At 37.9% G+C, this 22,774-nt stretch overlaps 1 protein-coding gene across 5 annotated transcripts in view; it reads right to left on the reverse strand.

The window, feature by feature from the left end:
• The window catches only part of LOC145987946 (structural maintenance of chromosomes protein 6-like), a 310,654-nt gene that overhangs the window by 44,934 nt on the left and 242,946 nt on the right, over positions 1 to 22,774 (reverse strand). For all 5 annotated transcript variants that reach the window (XM_083122784.1, XM_083122783.1, XM_083122782.1 and 2 more), the window contains 4 exons: positions 16,809 to 16,993; positions 14,546 to 14,721; positions 12,520 to 12,651; positions 3,790 to 4,006 (listed from right to left, as the gene is read on the reverse strand). In XM_083122784.1, the coding sequence (XP_082978910.1) occupies positions 3,790 to 4,006; positions 12,520 to 12,651; positions 14,546 to 14,721; positions 16,809 to 16,993 (710 nt within the window). The remainder of the gene's footprint in view (positions 1 to 3,789; positions 4,007 to 12,519; positions 12,652 to 14,545; positions 14,722 to 16,808; positions 16,994 to 22,774) is intronic.

Consider the following 22,774-nt stretch of genomic DNA (forward strand, 5'->3'; position numbering starts at 1 on the left):
AATTAAAAATTTTGGGTGCGTCAGCACTTAGGCTATTTTGCACCCATCACACTATACGGGGTCAAGCCTCTTACTATAACAAATAACATAGCTGTAATGCCATAAGTAAAATCTTAAAACATGCTTTATTTTCCTGTAGTTTACGGTTATTACAAGCATAAGAAAACAGTTTTTCGTTGTGACGTTTCAAGAGAACACATGCTCCCTTCATCAGACATTTACTTTCATTTTGACTAAAGATACAGTTATAACAATAACAAAGAATCCGTTATATAATGTTATTGTTACAACAATGTAACATTGACATCATCCATTACATAACGGATTATTTTTGTTTAAAAATTGCTAACCATTGTTATAACTGTATCTTTAGTCAAAATGAAAATTAATGTCTGATGAAGGAAGTGTGTGTGCTCCTGAAACGACACAACGAAAAACTGTTTTCTTATGCTTGTAATAACCGTAAACTACAGGAAACAATAATGTAAAGTACAATGCAAACAATGCGTACATACAAGAAAAACTATTAAAACATGCTGCCTTAGGTTAAATGCTGAGGCTGTAAATACGAACTCAGCACACATAAGGACAAAAAACAGGACAACACACAGTCACGAGTCTCGTTAGTCTGCAAAAAGCTGTCCGGAGTGTACTATGTGGAAGTGAGGTTATTTACATAATAATATTAATAATAATTTGTGAGCCAGGGACAGAAATGTTTCAATTGTAGCAAACAAGTGTAGGGAAGGAATGTAAGAGCGATGTGTAGCTTATGTATGGTATCAGAATTCAAAATCAAATAGAAGATATATTGAAGATGTAAAATCTGGGTAATTGTCAACATCATCTGATGATGATCATGTTGAGAATGCACACACTGTAGTGCAGGGAAATTGTCAGTCCACTGCTCAGGAAATAGAAAACAGGTAGGAATAAACAGAAATTTTAGGAAAATGAACCAGGGTCTCTGGCATACCGTGCCAATGCTATGCTAACTGAGCTACCGAGCAAACTCTAGTTCTGGCTGATTCTTCATTGTCTCTGTTTTAGAAGAAGAATCAGGCAAAACCAGTAGCTCTGTTGGTTGAGGAAGGGCATGGTATGTCAGAGACCAGTCAGCCTACATTATTTGCTGAAATTTGTACATAGTACATCTCCTGTGTGTGCCAAATTGTAAGGTAGGAATCAGCAAGGGTTCATGGCCCATGATGCTGACAGAACAACATGCATTAAGTTGATAGGACATATCAATAAAAAGTAAATTGCACAGGAATCAGTCAAAAGTTTTTGGATCAATAAAAACAAGAAAAACTTTGCAGAACAGATTATGAGATATAGGTGTATGGTAATGTCAAACCCAAAGCACACTTATTGCAGTGGATGCCAAATCATCTCTATTTTCATAATGTGAAAATTATGGAGAAGTTTTGGGTGCTAAACACAATCTCACATGACCAGCTGAAGGTCATAAACAAAACAACATGTAACGATGTAACAAAAGAACAATTAACGTTAAAGAACTCCAATGCATTGACACTAGTAAAAATAATACATATCCTTAAAAGTAAGATAATTATTTTTTTTCGCTTCCAATACATTTATTAGGGAAGAAGATGGTCCAGTCCTTTGGTTTCAGACTAGCATGTGGGGTTCCAATCCAATTCACTAGCTGGTGATCTCGGAAAATTTTTCATTGGTGTTCCTGCATACGAGGACCTGGGTCTCACCCAACTTCGCAGTGAGTACCTAATAGAAGCCCTGGTCGAGTAAATGGGGGCAGAGTATGATGCTGATCACATCACTTCCACTATGTCAGATATCGAGAATATGTGAAGCCCTAACTACATACCCTAAGGTGACTATATGCTACCAGGCAATGCACAGGGGAGAGCAAAAAATAAGGAGGTGAAAGAACCAATTTTTTTTCCCCTCTTTGTATCGAACTGGGACAAAACTCATTATGAGTTTTAAGTCTACTTTATGCACAAACACGCTAATCGCAACGGGACCTACAGTTTCAAGTAGTGAGTGAGTGAGTGAGTGAGTGAGTGAGTGAGTGAGTGGGTGGGTGGGTGGGTGGGTGGGTGGCTGGATGGATGGATGGATGGATGGATGGATGGATGGATGGATGGATGGATGGATGGATGGATGGATGGATGGATGGATGGATGGATGGATGGATGGATGGATGGATGGATGGATGGATGGATGGATGGATGGATGGATGGATGGATGGATGGATGGATGGATGGATGGATGGATGGATGGATGGATGGATGGATGGATGGATGGATGGATGGATGGATGGATGGATGGATGGATGGATGGATGGATGGATGGATGGATGGATGGATGGATGGATGGATGGATGGATGGATGGATGGATGGATGGATGGATGGATGGATGGATGGATGGATGGATGGATGGATGGATGGATGGATGGATGGATGGATGGATGGATGGATGGATGGATGGATGGATGGATGGATGGATGGATGGATGGATGGATGGATGGATGGATGGATGGATGGATGGATGGATGGATGGATGGATGGATGGATGGATGGATGGATGGATGGATGGATGGATGGATGGATGGATGGATGGATGGATGGATGGATGGATGGATGGATGGATGGATGGATGGATGGATGGATGGATGGATGGATGGATGGATGGATGGATGGATGGATGGATGGATGGATGGATGGATGGATGGATGGATGGATGGATGGATGGATGGATGGATGGATGGATGGATGGATGGATGGATGGATGGATGGATGGATGGATGGATGGATGGATGGATGGATGGATGGATGGATGGATGGATGGATGGATGGATGGATGGATGGATGGATGGATGGATGGATGGATGGATGGATGGATGGATGGATGGATGGATGGATGGATGGATGGATGGATGGATGGATGGATGGATGGATGGATGGATGGATGGATGGATGGATGGATGGATGGATGGATGGATGGATGGATGGATGGATGGATGGATGGATGGATGGATGGATGGATGGATGGATGGATGGATGGATGGATGGATGGATGGATGGATGGATGGATGGATGGATGGATGGATGGATGGATGGATGGATGGATGGATGGATGGATGGATGGATGGATGGATGGATGGATGGATGGATGGATGGATGGATGGATGGATGGATGGATGGATGGATGGATGGATGGATGGATGGATGGATGGATGGATGGATGGATGGATGGATGGATGGATGGATGGATGGATGGATGGATGGATGGATGGATGGATGGATGGATGGATGGATGGATGGATGGATGGATGGATGGATGGATGGATGGATGGATGGATGGATGGATGGATGGATGGATGGATGGATGGATGGATGGATGGATGGATGGATGGATGGATGGATGGATGGATGGATGGATGGATGGATGGATGGATGGATGGATGGATGGATGGATGGATGGATGGATGGATGGATGGATGGATGGATGGATGGATGGATGGATGGATGGATGGATGGATGGATGGATGGATGGATGGATGGATGGATGGATGCTTGTCACTTCAGTCTGAAATATCTGAAATATTACTGGCAACTCTGTACACATTTTATCAATTTTACTTCACCCGGTGATTATTTTCAAGAGTTTGCAACATTTTCTGTTGTAGCACTGTCATACACAAAGATGAACTATTGGCAGAGCATATTTTACTTGACCTTGAATTTCAGAGGTCTCATTGGGTATAGAAAACGATTTTGGAATTTTTTTGAAGTACCTACCAGAGAAGATACACTTGCAGGTTCTGGTTCTTCATCATTCTTCAATTGCTCAATTTCATTCTTTATTTCCATTTGACGTTTTCGTAAAGAGACATAGAGATTTTGCTCTCTTTCAGCTTTTTTCTTACTTAAATCATACTCTTTCAGCATTTTCTGTAATTCCTGCTTTACTCTTTTGCACTTCTCCTGGCATTCAGACAGTTGCTCTTCAGCATTTCTAGAAATAATAATAATAAAAAATTCAGCACACACACACACATTTAAGCTCATAGTAATAATACCCCATGATGAAACAGCCCATTGAGGGCCTAGGCCAACCAACACTGCCGGCCTCACCCCCATCTCAGGAGGGTGGGAGATCATCAAACCGGTTACGAAGTGACGTGTGGACAGCACATCGAACTCCCAATCCTTGTCATAGGTTTTCAAGACCAGGTTATACTATTCATTTATAGCTCCCCAATTTCCTCACAATGGTGGGTGGCCACAGGTCCACACACAGGTCATAATCTCAGGAGAAAAGTTGTTACACTTCCACCAAGGAGACTTGAACCTGCATGTCCCATAGCCAGAGCCCAAAGCACGACGCGTTAGAAAGCACAGCCATGGTGTAGGACTTAAGCTCAAACTACAGAGTTCAATTAATTTTGTACAGAAAACATAGATATAACATATTTGAGATCTGGGTTCTACACAAACACTCCTGTACTTATCTTAAGGCTATATATGGGAAATACACTTTAGTAATACGTTTAAAACAAAACAATATTAGTACTTTGAATGCTAAATACTAGTGTAATTGAAGAAGCCAAACTGAATCAACACTTTGTCAAAAGTGGACTGATAACCAATGCACATAACATCACCTCCAAAATGGCCGAAATCGAGAATATGTGGGGCCCTACCCCCAGTGATCAGAATGCTACATTTTAAAAGTAGCTTCGCTGCAGCTATAGCTACTCATCCGAAAATATAGCTTTGCTACAGCTACATTTATCAAAAAGTAGCTCGCTATGCTACTCTTGGGCGATACTCGCTACTTCACTATTTTTGTGCTACTTCTGCACAAAAAACTTAAAACCACCACATGCATATTCAAAAGAAGCCCCTAGTATGATAGTTGTACTTCCTTACTGGAAAATAGATTCTGTTATTTATTATCATGATAATTTTGATAGCAGCGTTACTTCAGTTACCTATTTCTACTATTGTTTGAGAATAACATACCTATGTAAGTGGCATATCGATTCAAGTTTGCAGGGTACTGCAATTAGGTTGTAACCCTAATTAATGATTACAACTATACACAAATAAAATTTGATAAGATTACTTATGTTTATGTATCAACATATTTTCCTTGAGAATAAATAATTCATTTTTTTGACAGAATGATATGAAAGCAGTGTTTTGAATGACAAATACTGGGTGTCCCAGAAGTCTTTCTCTGATTACAAACTTTATTCATATCCGCTATATGCAACGTACAGATGTGAAAGTGGTGCCAAAATGTTGGAAAACTAACCAAGTTTATTTGTTGCAGGTTTCAGTAATGTGGCTGTAGTGTAGCAGTGTCAGTGCCAAGGAATCCAGAATTAATGCTCTTGACATCGGGTGGCATCTTTCCATACAATGTTTCTTGGACTTGACAGGATTTGGGAATGAAGATAAATTCCATTTTTTTAAATACCAACTTATTGATGGCAGATATTCCAGACGAAAGAATTTTGTACATTTGAAAGTTCCTCTGCACTGTTATTGGTGACCGGGTCTCGTGATAACAGACGACATGCTGAGCTTTTTCCTGATTTGTGAACATTTTCGGTTTTCTGGGCACTGACACTGCTACACTACAGCCACGTTACTCAAACCTGCGACAAAAAAACTTGGTTAGTTTTCCAACATTTTGGCACCACTTTCACATCTCTACCTTGCATATAGCGGATATGAATGAAGTTTGTAATCAGGGAAAGACTTTTGGGACACCTCTGTATATCTCGCTGATTCTTCCAAGGATGATAATTGTAGTGAACATGATGGATAACCAGATTTTCTGAATATCTAGATAATTATGACGGATATCAATCTGTAAAATAAAATAATTCTTCTGTACAACAATTTTAAAAACTACACCACAGAAATATGACCCCTGCACCTTCTCACGTTTCTGTCTGTTCAATTTGAGGTAAAAAACGAGACATCTAAAGTTGCGAGGCCAGTGGGGCCCTCAAAACACGGTCCACCATGTTTATGTCGCTGTCCATAAAAGTGTAATATTCATCAATTTTACGTTCTTAGTACTTAAATGGAATGTTGGTTGACGAAGGGAAGGACAGGGGGGGGGGGGGGGGGGTTTGCTCGAACCTTGGGGATAGCTTCGGGATGCTTCTAACGGTATACATGAGGAACAAGTGGAGCAATGCATTAAGTAACTTTCCTGTCGGGAATGCTACTTTGATGACACATTCACCTTGTAATCAAAGGACACCAGGTTCGATACCTGGCGGAGGCACAAACTGGTTTGGATCAAGTCACAACTTGCTTATCTCTGCATAAAGTGGACTCAAAACTAAAACTCTAAAACTAGGATATATGCCTAGTTGGCAGAATCGGATCCTCCTGATCCTCCATTCTCCACTGTGCTCATCGTCATTCATCATTCTTCCTCATTCTCACAATTAGCCAAAACTGGCAGAAAGCGACTATAGATAAGATTGTTGTTGATTTAGTGTTTTAAGTCTGCTATATGCACAGTAAGGCTAATCGGGAAAGGACCTAGAGTTTAAAGTGAGATCCGAACCACTACATGCCTCAAATGGGTGTCGAACCTGGGACCCCTTGAGTACAAGGCGACGATGCTACCACTGTGCCACGGGGCAGGCTCCGACTATAGATAAGAGAATTACTAAATATACCATTCATCCTCATTGTCATGATTAGTGATAATTGCAGAAAAGCGACATAAAAGTAGGAAAAATAAATACATTTTGAAACTGTACATTGTCGTTTCTGCAGGAAAGTATATAACTCATACTTTCTTTACAATATTATAAAATATATTGAGGAAACTGACGTGTAAACCTGAGTTTCTAAACGTATTGTAATTTTAAAATTTGTGAACAAATATTATGATGAGAATAATTCTAATATCAGAAAGTGAATGTATATTGTTCCTGTAACAATAATTTATTGCTAGTGAGATCCTATACACTGATAATGAACAATGCTGTTAATGTACTGAGCCATTAATTTGTGATACTAATGATATTTTGCTGTCCCTTACACAATGGATATCCATGGGATTATCTGGATATTAGAACTATTCAGATACTAATGAAATGAATTACGCATATATCTATAATCTGCGATATCACGATATTTAAAATCTAGATCAGTGGTATTCAACCTGGGGTACTCGTACCCCTGGGGGTACGCGAAGACTTTTTAAGGGGTACGCACAATTTAAAATAATTATAAATAATGAAAACTGTTTCCGACCGAGATAATCTGTGAATTGGTGGGTGTCTCCGATGATGCCGAGCTACTTATATATGTTCGCTATTTTGACGTTAAGAAATGTGCTATTAGTGATGAAATTCTGGGATGTAAAAAATTACCAGAACATACAAAGGGAGAGGATATTTTTAAGATTCTTAATAATTTCATAACATTGCAATTAAATTTGTCATGGGACTGGTGTGTAAGTTTGTCCACAGATGGTGCTGCTTCACTGACAGGTCAGAAAACCGGTCTTGTTGCTCGTATTCACCAAAGGAACCCTCAAATAATTTGGGAACATTGCATTATATAGAGAGAAAATTTGGTCAAGAAAAAAATAACTCCTGATTTACACAAAACGCTGAACATTGCTGTATAAGTAGTCAACTTAATCAAGTCGCATGCACTGAACTCCCATATTTTCAAAAAAATGTGCGAGGAGATGGGATCCGCACACACTCAACTGTTTATGCACACCGAGGTGCAGTGGTTATCGCGGTTATCGCCTTTTTGAACTGAAAAATGAGGTAAAATGTTTCCTTTCAAAATTAAAATCCGATCTCGTGACGTATTTTGAGAATGAACAGTGGCTTTGCCAACTAGCTTACTTAATGGATATGTTCAACAAATTTAACGATCTCAATCTTCAACTCCAAGGCTTCGACAAAAATATTTTTAAAGCCTGTGAGAAAGTGAAGGGATTTTATAAGAAAGTATTACTTTTGATTGATTGCGTTAATGAAGGAAATACTGCAGTTTTTCCAACCGTGTTGGAATATTGTGGACAAAATGATGTTAGTATTGCTGGTGAACTTCTGGAAATAATCAAATTCCACCTAGAAAATCTCAGGTTACAGTTTCTGAAATACTTTCCAGAAATTGAGAAAGACGATAACGCACAAGATTGGATTACAAATCCGTTTTCCACCACCGCCATCAATTCCTCTGATCTTCCTGTAAAATTAAAAGAAAGTCAGCTGGAAATGTCCACTAATAGATCACTTGAAATAAAATTTGAAAATGCATCTATTTGTGAGTTCTGGTGTTACGCACGCAAAGAGTATATTGAACTTTGTGACACTGCCATCACACGCCTTCTTTCCTTCCCCTCCACTTATTTATGTGAGCAGGGTTTCTCTGCGTTGACAGCCATCAAAACCAAGCACAGAAATCGCCTGAATCCAGAATCACCACTGATACTCGCACTAACGAAGATTCGGCCATGAATCGAGGAGCTGGTGCCTACCCCCACATCCCTTAAATGTGTCTTCATGGCATGGTGTCATTTGCATGGGGAACTTTACCTTACCTCACAAGATTTCGGGAATTACTATTCTGAGAAGTGATGGTTTTAGCTAACACCATATGTACACTTTTAGTGTTTCCGTTCTTCTATGCATATCTAATAAAAAAAATCACAATGTAATATCACAGAAAATGCTTTTACAACGGCATGGTAACAAAAAAGTGTTTAATTGCTGACCTCAATATGAGGAGTGCACTTGTCTCTTCTCCTTACAAAGTCCATTCACATCCAGCTCTACGGAGGAGAGATGTAGTCTCATGTCCAGTCAGTCCCGTAGCTAGAATTGATCTCCACGGGGAAGGGGGAGGGGCTCATGGGTTATCATGGGACTTTGTAGACCAAGTCAATTTTTGAAAGTTTAACAGTGTTAAATGAAAGTAAATTACATGTGTGGATGGGAGGTGGGGGGGGGGTCGTCAAGTTAATGTAAAACATAAAATTTAGAAATACCATGGAAAATACTAGTTTTTTCTAAATCTCCTAAAACATCTCTTGAAGTGTTAATTGACTTTAATCAAAGTGCCTACAGTACATTCCACCTCTGCCCGAAGCAATAAAATTCCCTTTCATTCCCAAAAATTGGAAGCTGTTGACCTTGATGCAGATGTGGAAGGGGCAGCAAAGGTACAGATCAAGAAGTTCCATTAAAAAAGAACTTTCTAAAGTCTACAGAATCTTCTCCCTAGACTTCGGCTCATAAACAAGATGAATGAATGTAATGGCTGCTGTCTGCATTTTCACTTTTCACTGCAAACAAATTATACAAAAAATAGTTTGACCTAATGACCTAATGCCCAGGGGACTGGTGGTAGTGCCAGGGGGGACTGAGCCCCCCCCCCCCTTTCGCCAGTGCCTGCCTGGCTACGGGTCTGTGTCCAGCTCTAGGTTAAATCCATTGCGATAGTTTGATTTTGTGGAATGATAGGTTCAGAGACCAATCTCTCACAGATACGTACTGACAAAGGGAATGGGTGTTCTCACCGGTTTATCTGTTCAGAGATGATCGATTCTTCGGGACACAAAACTCACTTCAATATGTATTCGATGTGTGTATCAAAGAATGCCGTGTATCGCATTTTTGATCATATTGATATGTACAATATTGAGGCAAGTGCATGCGATAAAACTCATTTTCTGTTCAGGGATCACACATACATATTTACTTTTTATGTTTCTTACATCTTTATTACAAACCAAGATAGTGTTTTGTTGTAAAACTGAGTTATACAGGCAAAAAATGCAAGAAAATGATCCAAACATGAAGAATTATTGCCTTGGGTGATTGAGGTCCCTCCTCCCAATATTTATGCTCACTATTTCAACATATCTGATAATAGCAGACCCTACTTACTCTCAAAACATTTAAAGGAGTTTAGGTTTCCCTAATTTTTAATTTTAAATATCATTTCACATTAAACCATAAGTTTTCAACTTCCGAGTTGTTACCGAATTTACTGACTATAAATGCTTATTGATGTTTCTCTACCATCTGACATATTTTGCAAGCCAAATTAAACACTCACTTGCTCTCCACCTAGTCTTATTAAAACGCATAAAATAAACGGAAATGTGTTTTTGCATTATTTCAGAATTTCTGGCATGCAAGCCTTCACAATAGAATATTTTATGAATCAACACTGACGTAATGTGAAACAAAGTTGATTTTACTACACTTGAAAAGGCTCATGGTATTTGAAAAATATACAAAAATAACAATTTCTATAATAAACGAGCATATTCAACAAAACTTACCTTGAATTTAGCGAGTTTTCATTACTACATCCACCATGAAATCTTCCCCATACTCGGTAATAATCAATTCTCCAGTCACACACCTCGAACACACAGCTGTACACTGCATCAAAATTCATCCACCAGTAGTTAATCAAATATGGTATTTTCAGAAGTGTGGGATTGTAGATCAATAAGATGTTCCTATTCAAGTGCACTCAAGCAACAAACGCTTGTCTTTAACTGTAAATGGATCTTTTACAGGGATGAGCCAATACCGATGCCAATGTTTTGAAGATGTATTGGTATCGGCCAATATCCGTGGTATCAGTATCAGAAAGTATCAGTTGGAATTTATTTAATGATACCACCAGATACTTTTGTCCTCCTCCGTGGCCGTGGTGTCTAAGGTGCTGCTTTGGACTCTGACTGCGGGACGGCATGGGTTCAGGTCTGCCCGGGTTCATTCTTTGAGTTTTCAGCCTGTGTATAGGACCAGTTGGCAACACACCATCGTGAGGAAATTGGGGAGCTACGAGTGAGCAGCCTAACCTGGTCATAAAAATCTCCTATAATGGCTGAAGGTTCGACCTGGTTAAAGATCTCCACACCTCTAGGTAGGATTGTGGGAGGGAGACTGGCACTTGGGAGATAGGCCAAGGCCCTTACGGGCTATAGAGCCATGGGTTATTATTATTACATATATAGCAGATATTTTTCTGGTATTTTGGTCTTTCTCAAGGTTCACAAAAATGCTGTGAAACACTTTTGTGGAGTCTAATTATCCTGATAAATATGCAAAACTTAGACCTTTTTTTTTTTTTTTTGCACCAATTTTGCATGAACAACTGGATTTTGTGATTACATAAAATATATTTTAATACTCTGGTGTAAGTCTTTTATATTTTAAAATAAAATTCATGGTGCATTGATGCATGAAATTGGGGTAGAATACTTATACACACTTATTGACAATTGATCAATACTTTGAACAACTTCTAATGATTACAATTTTAAAGTATCAGTATCTGTGGGAATCGGTAAGAGTATCAGCATCGGTTTAAAGTGGTATCGGCTCAGCTCTAATGTTTTACCCATCCACAAAGTTTCTCGTGCATTTCATTTGGATAGTACTTCAATAGTACATAGCTTATTTTGTGCATGTGTAAAAAGAATTCTTAAAAAATCTGGTCATATTTGCTGATGGTTCTTTCTTCGAGCTCTTCCAGGAAAGTCCTTGACTGCTGGAACGCTATCAAGCTCAAGGTTTCGAAAACATGGAACTACGGAAGTTCAACATTGATTGAATATCAATATTGAGTCGATATATCGAGTATCAAAAATATCAACGTTGATATAGATATTATCGATATTGATGATACCGATAATATGAATATTGAAAATCTCACCAGATATGAATAATAAGAGATTGCCTCTGATTAACATGGAAAGCAAATATGTACAAGCAACAACTATATGAAGAATATAAATCCTACGTTGTTTGCTGTTGCCGAATACCATCAAGCTCAACACAATGCATGTGCAGACCAACATGTACGCAAGTACCACAAAATTTAAGAATGGTGATGCCAACATATTGACGTCGATAATATCGATATCGACATATCGAATATCGATATATCGATGTCGATATTTTAGCAATATTGACACTTCAATATTTTAAAAATATCAACTCGATATATCGCACAGCCCTACATGCAGCCCAGAACTGCACCATCCTCTTCAAAGTACGAGTTTGGTCAGATACCATGAAAACAGTTGCATGCTTTCTTTGCAGACCTTGCCTAAATTAATTCATTCTTGTAAATATGTTGGCTAAATATGTAAGTTTAAGCAGCAAAAGATCATCATTCAGGCATTCTTCCAAGTCGAAATGGTGTCCAATGAGAAAAGAGTGCATTTCAGCTATCAGTTCAAACAGCTTTACTAATGTTTTCCCTCCAGACAGCAACAAGTGAATGCAACATGAGACTTGATAAGTTCATTCAAGAAGATAGGTGTGTGACTAAGGATGAAATAGGTCCCATGGTGAAGCAATTGTGGGGAGAGCAGATGGCAAAAAACACTGAGCAATTACAATAGCCTATCCCACTTCTCCCACAATAAAACTGCAAATGCGTCACTGTTTCTATTACGAGTTTAGAGTATAAAGATACAAAACCATTAAAAAAAATTACCTTATGGCATCATCCATGCTGACTTGCAAATATCTTGCTTTACTATAATGACCTGAGTAAGACCTGTACGAGGGATCTGGATAGAATGTGTCTCCCTTTTTTGTGACAGCACGACTGCAATTTTTTGGAACACTGCAGAAAGAAACAGATAAAGAAATTTTAGTTGGTTCAATGTTATTTCTCCAATTTATTGCCAAGTTTAAATTTTTGTATGTACATTTTCTAAGAATTATGTGAAACTTCTAAGCAAAAATTTGACCCATTTAAAATACATACCAATTGGTCAGGAATTTCAGAAGGGATAATTGTATTTCTTTTTTTTTTAGTTAGTTAGTGGCATATTTTTTAGAATTGGGCAAAGGCAGAAGGGGATTAACTCACTCCGGGTACACCACCGAGAATACCTCTGGTAAAACAAGATTATTGTCATTGTTCTCAGTAATGATTTTATTGCTTGCCTCAGGTTAGGTGGAAAAACAGCATATACTGAACCCTGAACAATGAATAGAGATATATATTATTATTATTGGGCATCCCTGGTGGTGTAGCGGTAATATTGCCACCTTGTAATCTAACCCAGCTGGATTTTTCCCAATTGCTTCCGATAGCCAATATGAATTTTTAGACACACTATCAGAACCGATTGGTCAATCCAAACTGATTGGCCAATTGAAACCGATTGGTCAATTGTAATGAATTGGTTTCTATTGGGAAGTTGTTTCTTTCTCAATATATATTGCATATGAAAAATTCATATCTATAGAACTGTAAATGCAATGAAGAAATCATATAAAATAAAACAACTAAAATAAATCTGGTAATGCATGTGGAATTTGTAACTTAGAAAAACTTTCACATACAAAACTTTTTCAAATATATGAACGTTTTTAACTCTGTAGCTTCATTGTGTTTAACACACTTATAGAAAATTGAAAAACATGCTGCTCCAGTCATAAACTGACATGTTGTTCTCCCTGTATATATGCGAAAACAGCAAAAAATTAGGTTAAACAAAGAATCTGACCCACAACACTTGAAAAAGTGATAAACAAACAAAACACTGTCGAGATCCACTTAGTTGATCAAAAGATTGCTCATTTTTCCAATTGCATTACATACACATAAGAATAACCATGGAAATTCCACATTGCAAAAAAAAGAACTGATATGAACGTTTATTCCAACTACTAGCTGCTTTAAGGCTGAACTAGTTCTTAAGAAAAAGTTATTTTTACTTATTCATTAAGATAAATCGACTTCAGTAATATGCATTAAAATTCAGATGAAATTAAGTTCAAATGTGCTGTTTTTCCAATGAACTTCTAAATCACAGGAAATGTGGTGTCAAGAATTAAACTACCTATGCTTTGAGTCAATAAATGAATTTATAACATATTGATTCTACAATATATACAAACGTACAGAATTCACCAATTGGAAATTGTCTTGATTTTCCAATTCGTTTCAGTTGAGATTCCGATTGAAACCAATATATTCCAATACTTACATTAGGCATTGAATAGAATCCGATTCATTCCAATTGAAACCAATTCAATACAATTGAAATTTCAAATGGAACTAATAGAAAATTCAAACTGGGAGGGGTCAGGTTCGATACCCGGTAGAGGCACATAGTAGTTTGGATCCCACTTTAAACTGTAGGTCATTAGCCTTACTGTGCATAAAGTGGACTTAAAAAAAACAAAGAAAATCTGATATTATTAGTATTATTATTATTGATTGATTGATTGAGTTGGTGTTTTAAGTCCACTTTATGCACAATAAGGCTAATCGAGACTGAACCTACAGTTTAAAGTGAGATCTGAACCACTATGTGCCTCCCACCACCCATGTATCAAACCCAGGACTCCTTGATTACAAGGTGACGACGCTACCACTGCGCCATCGGGGAAGCACTATTATTATTATTATTATTATTATAATTAACAAAAGTTTTTAACCATGACCATTTTATCAAATTTTCAAAGTTTTAAATGCAAACTTAAACTTACTTGGTACAACTTACCGTTCAGCATAAGCCATAATATTATATGCTTCTTCACTGGTTGGAAGCAACAAAATTGTTTCAATTTTTGTCTGATCGATGAGGCAATTAGCTATAACTGGATCTTCAATGACGAGCATCTCCAAAACACTAGAATATTTTTCTGACTGTACAGCATACCTTCGAACATCATGAACCTAGAAAGGTTCTTCAAAGTCAGCAAAAGAGGAATAAAGTACAATGATAATGTGAAAAAAATGTCAACCAACAGATGGCACCAAATCTCTTCACCATGAGGGTGACTGAAAGTTATATGGAAATGAAAGGAGAGGGGAAAAAATACACAACTCCAATTCCTACAGTTATGTAGGAACAAAAATGGACAGTTATCAAGTAACAATTAGGGAATCTTAAGAGAACAAGAATATTTCTAGGAACTATTGGATGTTAACAATGCGATGTAGATGTAGAGAGTGAAAGGAATAAAAAAAAGAGGTAAGAATACACACAGACATATTAGCAAAAAATGACGATCATGAACTAGAAGTATGGTTGCCAGACGTTCTCTTTTACCTGGACATGTCCTCTTTTTCAGGCCCTAAAAATGGTCCAGGCGAGATTAGCCGTAAGTTTCTAACAATAGTTAAGAATATGTGAGATGTCGTGGCTTCCTTTGATTTGAGTTTCACGGCATCAGAATTCAGAAATAAGCAATAATTTTAACTGCTGTACTCTAAGTCGTTACATGGTAGTGGAGAAGTAAAGTGTCCATCAGCAATCTGATGAACAATGCCGAAACGAAAATGTGCTTTTAGTAACGACATACAAAATTGGTTTCCCAACTTTATACCAAAGCTGTGTGAAGACACCAGTGGGAAGAACAGATGGTTCAGTATATGTACTGGACTAAAACAAGGAAGTGCTTTTTCCCCACTGCTCTTCATAATTACAATGGATGCAATTAACGAAGAGGTGGGGAGCTACTTCTCCTTACCCTTCAAATATATTAATATTTTAAATGAAGTATTTACTTCATTTAAATAATTTATGTAATTTAATGTTTTTCTAAATATTTATGAATTTACACCAAACATGTTCGGAGAAAATTTGTAATATTTTTTCACAGAAATGAGAGGGGGGAGGGGTTAACATTCCTTCCTTGCCAACACTTTAAGTTCAGGGTCAGGAGACACCACTGCTCTTCTCCTTGTCGTTAAGTGCTTTTACGTGATCCATTTCATCTGATACACAGAAAGAGAAGGAAGTCCACAAGTATGTGCTTCAATTATCCAGCCGCAGTGAACTGGAAGTTGCTCTGCTACAGCACAGATCCACAATCGATTGTTCCATTCCATATGTTTTTGTTTACTCATGGATAGCCCCTATACCTAAATACTGTATCTAAATCTAGTTGTAAAATCTTGGCCTTCAGAGAACAAGGCATCCAACACATCAAAACATCACTCCCCCCCCCTCACACACACACTCACCTCATGCCCCCAAATAAGAACTACAACATCTGTCTATATCGAGCCATGGTCAACCATGACCCTGAACAAGAAACCTGATACCAACTAATCCCACCCCACCCCCAAAGAAAATCGAGAATATCTTTCAAAGGGTTCTCAACAACCAGGAACCTTATAGATCACAATGCTTCACGCCAAAACCTCTGAAATTGACAGGCAAATAAAGTAATTACCACATTTGCCGGCACCGCATTTTTCGTACATATTTCTGAGGAAAAAATATTATTGAATTTAACATTAAATTACAGTATTTCAAATATAAAGTAATATGTAGATCTACTTTCAACAAAATAACTTACCTAATCTTTCTAGGAAAGAAAACATTTTAATCGTTTTTGTCACACACCACGAGAAAGCAAGAAAGAAATTGTCTAACTCAGAACAGAGAAAATTTTCAGAAATAATGGTAATCAAAACGTGACTATCGGCATATGAGACACACCCTATTTTTACAGACCAATTTGAAAGAATAAAAGTGTGTTTTATACACCGCCAAATATGGTATTTTGCAAAGTTACATAGAGGCATAAAGTTACTTAGAATAAAGTTCACAAAGTTTTTGTAAACATTAATGACCATCTCATTCAACAAACTATGTAATCCAAAATATATATTTTCTTTTCCTATCGAACTCCATTGGAATGATGATGTAAATAAGAGGTTTACCAAATGCTACTTGCTATATAAAACAACCAATATGCTCTTCAGAAATCAAATAGTCAAACATGATTGGAATAAACTTCAGCAATCATTACCTTTTCAAGGAATTTGCTGTTGACAATTGTTGGTTTGCGTGCTCCTCGAACCTCCATTTTATCAAATAAGTTGTTCAATACATCTTGATCATTTTTGTTGTCTACGCAGTACGCATGAAGCATTTTTCCCAATATAATTTCAATGGCTGGCACCCATGATGCATCACGCAATTTCACATATGCACCTATGAGATTTAATATTAGGAATTAATGGAATTTAGGAACTAATTCACATTTCAAACATACTACAGATTGATCAATTTCATTTTTTTTGTAACCTTCACAATTTTTATCACATTACACATAATACAAATGATTTTGCAATTTGCCAAAACTGGCAGAAACATAAAGTAAAATAAATTAATTCACTCCATCAATCAATAAACATTGTCTTTTATAAACTTTTGGAAAAAGAAAAGTTTCAAAAGTTGAATTCATCCTGATAATGTGCTGATTGCTCACAATTAAATACAAACTAAAGGTTAAAAGATTAAAAATCAGTAACTTACGTGTGTGAGCATGAGATTTATCAAACTACGTTTCGAAGGTTATACTACCTCCTTCTTCAGGTTGAAACGATGTTTTCAGACACCTGACATGGTGCCTCGTCGAGAAAGTGATGGTTGAGGATTTAGGTTAAAATGGTATAGGAAAGACACTTTCTAAAAAAAGGAATGTAAAATACACATACTAAACCCAACAATACTCTATAAAAACAAAAGAACGTTCAAGGCTGATGACGGCGAACTGCCGATCGGTGCTCGGGGTAGGCGAATGCACTGTCTCAGCTCATACCTGGAGAAGGAAAACTCCTCCCACCCCAGTCTTTCCTCAACTGGGGCTCGTGAGTCACCAATCCAAGGTGAATTCAACTTCCACCTCGGCGGCTTTCCTAACCTCAGGGGTAACATGGAAGCCCATCTCGTCTCTACTCCCGGCGTCTTTATCCCATACGTGGATGACATCCTCATCATAGGGAATGAAACCAAACTTGATAGCATTTTCAACCAATTGGGTAAGCAAGATCCCAGGATTGGTTTTACCAGAGAAGATCTGGCCAACAGAAAGATTCACTTTCTGGACTTGTGACTTACTAAAACCGGACAACGGATTGTAACCGGGGTCTTTCATAAACCGTTGGCTGGCGAGCTGTACCTCCATAAGAGATACCAACATTCCAATAGAACTAAATTAAATGTTTTTCTTAACTTTTTCATTCGCGCCGAAAGACTGTGCAATGACGAAAAAGAGAAAGAAAAAGAAGAATGGATAAAGAAGGTGGGTATAAAGAATGGGTATACTATCCGGGACATGGAAAAAGTAGCTAGGAAAGCAAAAAAGATTGTTAGACAAGAAATATCGCAAAATGATAAAGATGAAGATAAAACGAAGGTAGGAAACGGTCAAAACAACACGTATTTTGTCGGGATTTCATATTTTAAGGGTGTTTCCGAGAAAATTGAAAAATCTGTAAGGGGATACGGAATAAAATGTGGGGTGAGAGCACCTCGGAGCATTGAAAAACACTTCACGTCTTATAAGAAAGGGAGGGGGGATAGGCGCGATAACCCTGAAGAGCAAAAGGGAGTGTACAGGATAGTATGTGAATGCGGAAAGGAATATGTGGGACAGACCAGGAGGAGTATGCAAATTAGGTGGGGCGAGCACGATAAAGATGTAAAGGAGGGTATACCCAAGACAGGATTATCTGAACACGTATTGGTTAACCGGCATAAGATCGCCAAAAGAGAAGTCATTAGGAAGATTAACAATAAATTGGACAGGAATGTGTATGAGGCAGCCTATATATGCGCAGATAATAGGAATAAACTCAATAGGGATGATGGGAATTTGGAAGACGGCTGGATAAACTTTTTTAAAAAATGGGATAAAGCCACTGGGAGTAGAGACGAGATGGGCTTCCATGTTACCCCTGAGGTTAGGAAAGCCGCCGAGGTGGAAGTTGAATTCACCTTGGATTGGTGACTCACGAGCCCCAGTTGAGGAAAGACAGGGGTGGGAGGAGTTTTCCTTCTCCAGGTATGAGCTGAGACAGTGCATTCGCCTACCCCGAGCACCGATCGGCAGTTCGCCGTCATCAGCCTTGAACGTTCTTTCGTTTTTATAGAGTATTGCGCGGTTTAGTATGTGTATTTTACATTCCTTTTTTTAGAAAGTGTCTTTCCTATACCATTTTAGCCTAAATCCTCAACCATCACTTTCTCAACGAGGCACCATGTCAGGTGTCTGAAAACATCGTTTCAACCTGAAGAAGGAGGTAGTATAACCTTCGAAACGTAGTTTGATAAATCTCATGCTCACACACGTAAGTTACTGATTTTTAATCTTTTAACCTTTAGTTTGTAAAAGTTGAATTGCCAACCATATTTTAATTAATATATTCAACATATCCCATTCCTTCTTTGACAACATTCCATATTTCAAAATTGCCATCTCTGATATTCTGAATGTCCTTAGGATTTTTTATCATCATGATCATCCATAGCCTACTTACTTTCAGAAATTAGTGTTTCATTAGAGCAAGTTTCATTCACATTCGTATAATATTATTGCTTATTCCATTGCATATATAATGTCTTTTTACTTAATCTCCTTTGCACAAAAAATTAAACAACTTCCAATTTGTCTCTTTTCTTTGGCATATTCATTCTAAATTTCATTTTTCATATTTGCTCGGCCCATTAACATAATATGAACCTACATGAAGGTGAAATCACGTTAGGTAAGAAACACAGTCTGTGTTGATTGGTAAACTTAGAACAAACACAGTTTATCGCAATTGATCATTTCTAATTGCAGATGAAGACTTCAGTGATTTGGGTGAATTACTGTGTTTATTTGAACATGGTAGTCGAGCTACAAAGAAGTCAGTATTGCCTTGGAATAGAAGAAAAAGAAACAGGTGCAGATGGAATAATACCACCTCATGAAAAGGACAGTAGCTGGAATAAGATCGATTTTTGGATAAAAAATCACGAAAGGAAATTGTAATTATTTTTTTTTACAAAGTAATGCTGTTTCTAATTTTCTTTAAAAAATCATTTATAAGTGAAGACTTTTATTGTTAAATAAGATAAAGTTTTTAAGCAAGATGCATACATACAAAGAGTATGATCATTCAAGTAATGCATGGACGATCATTGAAGCAAATCTGATCCTTGTTCCATCATTATATTTTATTCTTTTTAATAATATGAATATATGAAGACTAAAATTATGTACTAGAAACATAAATAAAACACGTGTAAGTCTTCACGTAATTATTTCATTACAATTACTGATCATTGATTGTGTGTAACTAGTCTGGAAGAAAATTTCTAACCAAAAGTAAGTTACAATTGCTTTTCAAGTACTTTTTGAGCCAAGGAACTGTAACTTGGTTACTTTTAAGAAGTAACTTTCGGAACACTGGAGCCAATGAGGTTTTCCTGTAATTTTCAGAAATAACAAAACCACTAGCAGAAATTAATAGAACACAAACTACTAGCAAACATGATGAAAATTTAACTGAATCAGTTAATGTCAAGTATGAGGAGGTACCCAAAAAAAAAAGGAATCATAATGTTGCGCGGATTACCGATGTAGTTATGGCTTGTGCCGCTAGGTGTCATTAGTATGGGATTTCTTGCATCAATCTGCAAGTTGGCATTATTCTGTGCTGAGCAGTTCGTTTGTAGTGTTGCATTGTTTGTGGTGTTGCGGCAAGAGTCTGGCGATTTTTGAGTGATTGTTGAGATGGCGGACCACAAGGAGCAAAGGACCTGTGTTAAATTTTGTTTCTTGTTTGGAAAAATGGCTGCTGAGACCGTTGTTATGCTTCGCCAAGCTTTTAATGAAGCTGCTTTGGGAAAGACAAGAGTCCACGAGTGGTTTTCCCGGTTCAAAGATGGCAACATGTCAACTGAAGACTTGCCAAGGCCTGGCCATCCTTCGACAAGCAGAAATGAAGAAAACATTGGAAACGTTCAAGATGCCATTGATGAAGATCGTCGAAAGACCATCCAGCAAATTTATGAAGAAGTGGAGTTGTCCTGGAGTACCTGCCAGAGCATTTTAACTGACGATTTGCAGATGAGACGGGTGTCTGCTAAATTTGTGCCTCGCTTGCTGTCAGAGGAGCAGAGAAAGAATCGAGAGAATGTTTGTCACGACTTGAAGGCTGAACTGCACGAGGACACAAATTTTCTCAAACGAATTGTGACTGGGGATGAGTCCTGGTGCTATGGGTAAAAAAGTAAAGTGCTCCCCTGTGCATAGCACCATGCCATGAAGGCGTATAGGGTGTGTGAGGGTAACGCCCCACACTTTCTTGATCCGGTCGTGAGTGGGGGTGATGTGATCAGCATCATGCCCCTGATTGCCTTTACCCCCCAGGGTTTCCCCCAGGTACCCATGTTATTCGACGCTGGGTGGGCACCGGGGCCGCTTCCATCGGATTTGAACCGGCCGGGGATCGAACCCGGGACCTTTAGCATGATAGTCAGGAATATGAGGTGGAGCAAGTCCTAAGTGTTGCCTTTGTAAGAGGTGGGAAGCGCATGTTTCAAATTCGGTGGAAGGGCTACACTGAAAACGATGACACGTGAGAACCGGAGGAGCATTTGAATTGCAAGGATCTCATCCAAGAGTTTATGTTGAAGTATGAGGAGGATGAAGGAGTTGAGCGAGGGAGGGAGCTGAGAACTGGCCAAAAGCGAACGGCACATTACCCTCATAAAGACCCCCGCTGTCGTCAGAGCAGAAGGCAGTCATCCCATGCCCGGTAAGTATCACTTGACCTTTTCGTTGTTGGTTCTTGTACAGTACCATGCGGGCCTCTCAGTTTGGGAAACATGCAAAGGAAATATACTTCAAAACAATGAACACATGTTTATGTGTTATGGAAATAAGCACTATTTTCCTAACGTGGCAACATTTCAGTAATCCCACAGTACTTTTGTCGACCCGTGTAACTTATACAGTGGAACCTCGATTTTACATTTTTCAGGGGACCAAGCTTAGAACGTAAAATGTGGGAAAATGTAAAATCCAGGAACATAAAATCGAGCTTCCACTGTATTTGCGACGAGTTACAGATTGGCCAGTATAGGCATGTAGTTTATTGGTAAAAATCACCAGTAATTTTCCTGATCCAATACATCTATAAATAGCCTGTAATTTAGTGCTAATTTCTGCCATTGTATTGATATTTTTGAGGATATCAACATGTAATTGATATGACCCTGTTTTGTAAAGTATGTGTCTAATTATAATTATTTCTACCTATACACACTGTGCATGTGTGAGTGAGTAAGAATGACTTCATATAGGTTTGGTAGAATATTGGGTTTGTTATCATTAAGGCCAGGATTTTCATGACTTAGCATATTTTTTTTGGTAAGGGTGATTTGTTTGCTAAATATATAGAAATTCAAATTGTGAAGAAACTAATTGAATTAATGTGCTTTTTAAGGGCATATTTTGGCATATTTGGCCATTTCTACGTGATAAAGCATATTTTGATGGATTTTCGGTCATATTCAGCATATTTTCGCTTTTTCAAGAAATATACATTCATTTTCCAAGTGGATTCATTCTTACTCGCATGTTCACTAGAGTTTTTTCTTTTTTCTTTTTGGACTGCAGCAAAATCTTTTTCATTTTTAATTGAAAATATACATAAAGTTTTCATTGTGCATTTCAACTCATCAGGGCCCATAAGGTGAACTAAAAATAGTATGTATATGAAATGTTTTCAAATTAAAGTGCATATTTTGTAAAATTGTAGGTCATAAAAGCATATTTTATTTTGCATATTTTGGTGATTTTTAGGTCATAAAATTCCTAGCCCTAGTTATCATTATGGTCAAAAATTTCATATTTGTCCATCCTGACTACAAGATACAATCCCAATCTTTTACACTTATTAACAACAAATACTAATAAGAATATTTCAGAGCTTCGGG

This window comes from Lepisma saccharinum, chromosome 5 (assembly GCF_977018435.1).
Source record: "Lepisma saccharinum chromosome 5, izLepSacc3.1, whole genome shotgun sequence".
Taxonomy (NCBI): domain Eukaryota; kingdom Metazoa; phylum Arthropoda; class Insecta; order Zygentoma; family Lepismatidae; genus Lepisma; species Lepisma saccharinum.